At 44.9% G+C, this 8,613-nt stretch overlaps 1 protein-coding gene and 1 long non-coding RNA gene across 3 annotated transcripts; one reads left to right on the top strand and one right to left on the bottom strand.

Annotated features, from left to right (window-relative positions):
* Nucleotides 1-440: 440 nt before the first annotated feature.
* LOC543217 (4-hydroxy-tetrahydrodipicolinate synthase 1, chloroplastic-like) lies at nucleotides 441-4,316 on the top strand. 2 transcript variants are annotated; one of them, NM_001427953.1, is made up of 3 exons: nucleotides 441-685; nucleotides 2,099-2,179; nucleotides 3,184-4,316. In NM_001427953.1, exons 1-3 carry the CDS (start codon nucleotides 528-530, stop codon nucleotides 4,109-4,111), a joined length of 1,167 nt encoding a protein of 388 aa, NP_001414882.1. In that variant the 5' UTR covers nucleotides 441-527; the 3' UTR covers nucleotides 4,112-4,316. The 2 variants fall into 2 exon arrangements, with proteins under 2 accessions (NP_001414882.1, XP_044326534.1); XM_044470599.1 differs by lacking the exon at nucleotides 2,099-2,179 and having other exon boundaries at nucleotides 475-685.
* A 333-nt stretch (nucleotides 4,317-4,649) lies between these two features.
* LOC123047106 (uncharacterized) lies at nucleotides 4,650-7,445 on the bottom strand. Its single transcript, XR_006422782.1, has 3 exons — nucleotides 7,080-7,445; nucleotides 6,757-6,959; nucleotides 4,650-5,291 (listed from the first exon to the last, which is right to left on the bottom strand). It is a non-coding gene; the product is annotated as an uncharacterized lncRNA (long non-coding RNA).
* Between the last annotated feature and the right edge of the window lie 1,168 nt (nucleotides 7,446-8,613).

The raw sequence follows: 8,613 nt of genomic DNA on the forward strand, positions 1-8,613 counted from the left end.
CTGTGTGAAACATTTTATTATCACTTATAGGTGGCATTGATGGGTAATATTTTGCCACTTCAGGGGCAATTTGCGTGGCGTACCGCTAGAAGCAATAGCCTCATTTTTATTTGATATAGATATAGATGCACAAAGAGATTTCGGATATTTGAGTAGTCGTCAACATTGCTTTGCTAATATATAGGTTTTTTTTTTTTGAGAAAATATATAGGTAGTCTTGACAGTCTGCACTTGTTTGACTGGGCCATTTGAATGATGAAGTCTCGAAAAAAGGGGGCCATATTGGGCCTATGTTCATATGGGCTAAAACTCTATTCTCCTAAGATTAAACCCAAAATATTTTAGACCGGCACTCTTTGGCGAGCCACATTTGGGCAGCGGTAAAACATGTCCAAAGTCCAGGCTCACTCGTCAGGCACCAATTTTGTCCAGGTATCCCACCAAACCAAAGCCCTAAATCCCTCTTTCGGAAGATAGGAGCCGCCCCCTTTCGTCGTCGCCGCCATCGCCGTTCTACAGCTGCCGCCATGCCGTACCTCCAGCCCCCGCGCCCCCACCCCCACCCCCACCCGACCTCCCGCCTCTCGCGCGCGTCGCCGCCGTCGCCGTTCCCGTTCTTCCCCGCCGGGACATCGCGCTCCGGTCGTCTCCAACCCGTCCCAGTCTCCGGCCACTCGGCCTCGAGGTACGGGTTTGTTTCCTTCCGGCGATTAGCCACTCACCATTTTTGGGCTTGCCGGCACACCATCAACACCGGCACCTGTGTGTGGGCTACTAAAATCGAAACAGCTTGAGAGTATTTCTGTGTGAATTTCAGCTTTGGGTTCCAGGATTTGTTGGGTCACTTGATGCTAATCATTGAGATTGGGTAAAATAGAGATTTAGGGCCTGTTCGGAGACCCGCCGCTCCATGAGGCCGCTCCCGGAGCGGGCGGAGTTTCAGTTAGAAATCGTGGAGCGCGCATGTAGGTACTCCACAGATTCCGAAATTTCAGGGAGCAGGTGGATATCCGAACATGCCCTTAATGCCTGTTCAGTTCCTCTCCGCTCCCTCGACTGCACTCCCGGAGCGGAGCAGGCTGCAGCTCATTTTCCCGGAGCGGCTCAAACCGAGCTCCACAGCTCCGCGGAGTGGAGAGATTCCGAACAGGCCTTTAATGATTACTTCTATTTCTAGACTCAGAATAGTTACTGTATTTATTTGGGAGCCTAAAATAAAGGATAACGACGACCCGTCTTTGCTCTTATCTTGGATTAGTTGGCAGCAAACGTGTGGGGGGCTGTTTGGCTGACGGCTGTACAACTATTTCAGTGTGAAGGTTGCTTCTCTTTTTCTAAATTAAGGAAGCATATTTTAGACTAGCAATTTAGCAAGTACGAGTGACTAGACAATGCTGTGGTGGTTGTTTCAGTCTGTATTTGAGCTGTCATTATTCAGACTTTGTGATGCCTTCATTTCTGTTAATGAAAACCTGAAGCCTTGAAGCCTCTTGCTCGAAAAAAGAAGAAACTAGTTGCAGTAGGCAATGCCAACTTGTTTCCTGAGCCACATGCATCACGGTCTTTGTAGTTTGCACTTGTTTTATTCAAGAGCGTATTTTAGGCTAGCAACTTAGCAAGCAGTAGGATTATGCATGCTGTGTGGTTGGTTCAGTCTATATTGAGCTGCCTTTAGTCAGACTTTGTGAATCTTGATTTCTGTCAATGGAAGCTTTGAAGCCTCTTACTCTTAAGAATAAGAAACAAGTAGCTGTACCCAATGCCAACTTGTTTCCTGAGCCACATGCATCTTGGTAGGTAAACACAAGAAGGTTCCATTTATCTTGGCAGTCTGCACTTGTTTTACTCAAGAGGCTGTATTAGTTTGAGAAGGAAAGAGGCTGTATTTACAGTATGTTTACATCCTACTATATGTAGTTCCCATCTCAATTATTCAGGATTGTGATTATTTTGATATGTGTGCTTTTCCTTCAATCATCGAGACTAGGCATGGGTTTTAGCTCTCTTTTTTCGCGCATTAGTTTTACCTCATTTACTCTGCCTATATTCTGCTTTACTTCCGAAAGCAACACACTAATACCAAAAAGTGCTTGTACAGGGTTAGTAAAGGAAAGTTTGCAGTTGCAGCCGTCACTCTAGATGATTATCTTCCGATGCGAAGTACTGAAGTGAAAAATCGGTGACTTGTTTTCTAAAATATGAAAGCATTAGTTTCTTGTTCTATTCATTTCATCATAGATTTGCTAATACTTTTAGGTTGATGACATTGAACAAGCTGTTAATTTTCTTGTATACTGTAAGCTAACAACAATGAACTCTGTTTTGTCCTGGGATTATATGACTCGGTTAAATTTGTATTTTGGACCTTCTATTTCCCCACTGCCTCATTTTAAAATTTAGGATGTTTTGGGAACTTCTGCTTTTAATGACAACTGCCCTTAGCTTTTATTATCGCCGTTCATTTAGGTCAAAGTAAAAAAGGTATTCCTACTTATTGATGGAGATTAAGTCCATTTGACCTATTTTTAGATGTCATAGTAGTACAATGGCAGAACGGATACAGTCTTTAGGGCCAAATGCTTTACTAGCACAACATATGATGATCATGTTTGTCCCCTACCATTGGCTGATGCATGGGAGGAATACGACAACTCCCTAAAGGTACCACGAAGCATAAAAATGAAATAAATTTTGTTTTATCAGAGACAAGGGAGGGAAGGATGCGGGGAAAAGATGTCAACATATTGTGTAGTTTTAACACCAGGGCTCATTTGTATAAGTTCTCATTTTCCCTAATGTACCACTCTAGTGAATGACAACATGACCAAGAATAACTGTTTAGCTAATAGAGAAACGTAGAATGTTATTATTATCTTCCTTTATCAAGTCAGTTCTGTGAAAGTAACCTAGTTTTGGTGAATTATCCCTTGTCTCGATAAGGTAATCAATTGTTGTAGTTGGGAGAGTTTTAAACTAAAGAGTCTGGGCTGGAAAAAAATGTATAATCTGTTATATGCTTTGTTCATTCTGCTACTGGTACAATCCTGGTGAATGAGTAACCGAACGATTCTGTTTCTTAGTAGTCACATGACTAACATGGACCATAATGTTTGCACACAAGTATTTAATGGCTTTGATACACGTGTGCTGCTCATGTCTGATATTTCTCTGTCTGATGTGCAGGACATCAACAGATGGAATCAAAAGCCTCAGACTAATCACAGCGGTCAAAACCCCCTATTTGCCAGATGGAAGATTTGATCTTGAAGCATACGATTCTCTGATAAACACGCAAATAAATGGCGGTGCGGAAGGTGTAATAGTTGGAGGAACAACAGGAGAAGGTCACCTCATGAGCTGGGATGAGCACATCATGCTCATCGGGCATACTGTTAACTGCTTTGGAGCCAACATTAAAGTGATAGGCAACACGGGAAGTAACTCAACCAGAGAAGCTGTTCACGCGACAGAGCAGGGATTTGCTGTTGGCATGCATGCAGCTCTTCATGTCAATCCTTACTACGGGAAGACCTCAACTGAAGGCCTGATCTCTCATTTCAAGGAAGTCCTCCCAATGGGCCCAACAATCATTTACAATGTGCCATCCAGGACCAGTCAAGACATACCTCCTCCAGTCATTGAGGCGCTTTCATGTTACTCAAACATGGCAGGAGTTAAAGAATGCGTCGGACATGAGCGGGTTAAGTGCTACACCGACAAAGGCATATCAATATGGAGCGGCAACGATGATGAATGTCATGACTCAAGGTGGAAGTATGGCGCTACTGGAGTCATTTCTGTGGCGAGCAACCTTGTTCCCGGTCTCATGCATAGCCTCATGTTTGAAGGGGAGAATGCGGCGCTAAATGAGAAGCTGCTGCCTCTGATGAAATGGCTGTTCTGCGAGCCTAACCCGATCGGTCTCAACACCGCCCTGGCTCAGCTCGGCGTGGTGAGACCTGTTTTCAGGTTGCCGTACACTCCCCTTCCTCTTGAGAAGAGGGTGGAGTTTGTCCGGATTGTCGAAGCCATTGGACGTGAGAACTTTGTGGGACAGAAGGAGTCCCGGGTTCTGGATGACGATGATTTCGTGTTGATCAGCAGGTATTGAATATGTGTGTGAGTTCTTTGTGTCCAGTGTATGCTGACGAACAGCGGTAGTGTCACAGTGTTGTTTGCGGATCGTTTAGACGCTTCGTTTGTTCACCAGTCATTTGTTGATCTTTTTCTCTGACTGCATGTTAATTTGGAACCCGTTTGGTTTCTTGGCACCTTGTGATACCAGTTCCAGTAAGATATGAGAATAGCTTGAGACATGTACAGTCGGGTTGTTACATTTTGATGTTTTGTGCCAGATTCAACCATTTGCTGGGAGTCAGTCAATCCACTCTTCACTGCCCTTCCTCTTGCATTGGCGCGCACATTACATCCACATGGCATCACTCGTATCAACAGCAAATTCGCGCTAGGCTTGGATGGAATTTTCATCTCGAATTTCCAGCCTTTTAAGCTTCGACTCGAATGGCTAGCTTACAGGTTGGAACGAAGCAGCAGGTGTAGTCTTTCTTGGCGTCGGCGGTGCTGCTGCTGCTGAGACGTCAGTCTCCCACCCTGGAACTGCTAAAGCAAGACAAAAATATACTCCCTCCGTCCCGAAATTCATGTCGCGGGCGCAGTACAGTGTACATTTTGCGAAAAACACCTCACAATTTTAAAACAGTAGCAAGCACGTCCTTGACTCCTTCTGCTTCCTCTGTCCGCCGCCCGTGCGTCGCCAGGGGCCGGCGCCGCGGGATTCCGCCGCCGTGCTGGAGATTCCTGCACTCACGGCTCACCCGCAACCACGCGCCGCCGCCCACCCGCCACCAGCTGCCCGCGGATTCCGCCGCCCAACGCCGCGACCACCAGGCGAGCTGGTCCTCGATCCGTCGCGACCACCTGCGTGATAACGCCGCCCACCTGCGCGACCAGCCACTGCGGCGCCGCCCACCTCGACCTGCACCGCTGCCAACCTCCGCGGTTCGGTCGCGATACTTCCCCGTGCCCCGTCTCTGCTGCTGGGAGACTCGGATCGTCGGCCCCGTCTCTGCTGCTGGGAGATTCCGATCGCCGGCCCAGTCTCTCCTTCCCCTCCGGCTCCTTCCTAGTCGACTGTGTTGCCCCCCGACGCCTACTGCTGCTTCTGCTTCTGCTTCAACCAAACGAACTCTGCTGCTGCTTCTAATTGTCCTGCTTCGAGCAAAATTTAGTGGAATTGCCCGGCCTCTGCTGCTGCTGCTAGGTAGGTAGTCCTGCGAAATTGGTAATGTTAGTTTGGAAACATTCAATCATGTTAATTATGGAAACATTCAATCATGTTAATTATGGAAACATTAGATCAGGAAATGGGATTTTGTTACTTTTGGAAACATTCAATCATGTTAATTATGGAAAAATTAGATCAGGAAATGAATTTTGTTAATTTTGGAAACAATTCAACCATGTTAACTTCGGAAACATTCAATCAGACAAGATTTTGGCAACTGGAATTACTACGGCATGGATTATGGACTCTCACCTGATCATCATCTATGTTCAGGTTCTAAAAATATTCAATCAGACAGTTTGGACTTGTGGCTGTACTTTGCAATTTAAATATGTTCAGGTTGTAAAAATGGGACAGCAGTATAACATCAAGCAAAACTCTTGCAAATTTTCAGTTTCGACAGTGTCAAAGCATACAGTAGTTTTGACAGTAATTTTGATAATTCAAGCAAATTAATTTTTACAACCTGATAATTTTGATAATTCCAAACAAAGAGTTGGGGCATGCCTGTTTGATAAACCACTCTAAAAAAATGACCTGTAATTTTGTCATTTACTCCAAATCACGAAGAAAAGATACGAAAACCATATGTCCAAAGCATGAATCACAACAAGAAACTCTAAAGTTGAATGATGTGAAGTGAATGAACTAAAGAAGGACCAAGCATGTTGTGTGTTGTATGTCAGGTTTCAGTTAATCTTCTGTATGAACTAAAGAAGTGAATGATGTAAACAGAGCTTGATCCCCAGGTTTCAGGTTTCAGGATGTAGAAAGTTCACTTAACATAGTTATTGATCACCTAGTCAAGTCTGTGATCACCTAGTCTGTGATGTGACAAATGGAGGAGCATCAACCTGCACCTGTCTGACGATGCATTTTTGGGGGTTCACATATCATACAAGTTCAGAGATAAAAACAAGATCTCCTAACAATCTACTCTAGGATAAAAATATAACTCTGTTTAGTGCTAGCTTTCTTCCTAACAAAGTTACTGCTCCTAAATATGGACACACTTTTTTTTTGATTTACACAAGATCTCAGAGTGAAGGACACTATGGGGTACTCCTACTCCTAATGTAGTTGCAGCTACTCCTATTCCTTCTTCTACTCTAGCTGCAGTAAGCAATATCACCAGCCAAACAATATCTGCAGTAGTATCTCAACAAGCAGTACTAGCTGCTATGGAAGCGGCCATGGATGCATCAAACAAATTTAAACGATGCTGCTATTCAAAAATTAGATGGAAAAAGCTCGAGATAATTGATCATGACTACTGTCACATGACAGATTACTCCTGTACAGTACTGTGCCATTTTTTAAGTGCAGACTAAATTCTATAAGTGCACGCTAATTCTAGAAGTGCAGACTTTTAGTTGTGAGATTATACAACAGGAACATTCAGTCTCTAATTCAGATGTTTGCAGTTGAAAATGCAGCAATTCATGAATCACCTGAATCAATCCAGACCACTGCCGAAGATGTCCTTGAACTGCCACTCCTTCCACCTGAAGATGTTGCTACTCCTTCAAAGCACAAACTTTCAGACCAGAGCATGCAGCAATCCAACAGAAGATTTCGCCACTCCTTAAACTGCCACTACACACACCCAATCGTCGGCCTTGAGCGAAGCCGACTTGTTCCTCACATCAAACTCCTGTAGAAATCCAAGAAGATGAAGAAATTGGGTGGACATGGCCCGACCAATCCAAGACGATAAAGAAGAAATTGCAATGGGCGCAGTAGATCGAAGGGAGGAGAAGTGGAAAAAGGAGACCTTTGACTCCGGCGGGCTCCTGGGTGAGCTCCTCCACCTGCCTCTTTGCGATCCGCCGAGCAGCCGCCGCGCAAGGAGTGCTAGAAAGGAGGGATCCCGTCCGCCGTGCCCCGCCGCCGCGCAAGGAGTACACACATGGCCGTCGGACAGGAGCAGCAGAAGGATCGACAAAAAAAATGCATGCTTCACGTTGGGGAACGAGGTGGGGAACGAGGCGGCGTGGGGCATGGGGCGGGAGGAGTGGTGCCAGTGGGGGCGGCGTGGGCCGGGATGGGTGGTGGTGGAGAGGGGCGGCGGGGGCGGAATTGGGCGGCAAGACGGCGCCCGTCGTCGGGAGGGGTGGTGGTGGAGAGGGGCGGAGAGAGAGGAAGAAGAGGGACCTCGGGTTCAGTCGGGAAAAAGCCGAGTACTAAATTGCAAATATCCACTTGCGACAAGAATTACGGGCGGAGGGAGTACATGCTATAGCTCTAGCTCTGCATCAAAGCTGCTCTAGCTCTGCATGTTCAGCATGGATGTTCAGTTAGGGCATGTACAATGGTGGCATATGGATACATATGCCCCGTGATAAAAAATAATTTAAAGCATTTATATTAATTTTTCCTCTCCAATGCAAGCTATCACTAGTGAGCCTCATTAAGAAATAAAAAATAAAGACTCTAGTACACATGCATCTCTACTTTTCACTCCAACCTTTTCAGCTTTTCAGCTTTTTCTCTTCAAGCACCCGCCTCCTGAAGAGGATCCTGCTTCCCTATCCGAACCTACTTTACGTCATATCCGATCCTACATGGCATGCGAGGCATCACCTTGAGGCTATGCATTGTACATGCCCTTACGAGACTTCGGAAACATCTGTCAAAGCTGCTCTAGCTCTGTATCAAGGCTGTAGAAGTAGGAGTGTCATGTCAACACTCTTCAATGTTTAAGCAATGCGTTACTCCGTTGGGGACATCAGTTTCTAGGTTAAAACTTATACTCCCTCCGTTTAGGTGTGTAAGTCATCTTACGAAAACCAAATAATCCCAAAACACTTAGGTGCGTGCATTAAATTCTACCTCGTTTCTTGTTTCTTGACATATCAACCAATAAGAGAAGTAAGGTGTCCATGCTTTTAATGACTTAAGACTACCAAATACGACATGTAGTGGTTAGTTCATTGCATGCAATGCTATTAATTAGCAAATGAACATTAAGTTTTCTTGTTTTCCCCTCCTCCTTGATCACGGTGCACAACCTAAAATGACTTACTCACCTAGACAGAGGGAGTAATTAATATTGTATGAGTTTACTACAATCTCTCTCAGTTTATAGGGCGTGCACGTACCCCTAGGTCGTCAATTTGATCAATCTAATACAAGTCATATATTACAAAAAATATACCAATATAAACTTCAGATGTTCTATTTTCAAATGGTATAAATTCTGTGTTATATAGTTTATATTAGAGTGATGAAATTGACAACCTAAGTATACGCGCATGACTTGTAAACTGAAACGGAGGGAGTAGCACATATGTCCGTGCGTTGCAACG

Source organism: Triticum aestivum, chromosome 2B, assembly GCF_018294505.1.
Source record: "Triticum aestivum cultivar Chinese Spring chromosome 2B, IWGSC CS RefSeq v2.1, whole genome shotgun sequence".
NCBI lineage: Eukaryota > Viridiplantae > Streptophyta > Magnoliopsida > Poales > Poaceae > Triticum > Triticum aestivum.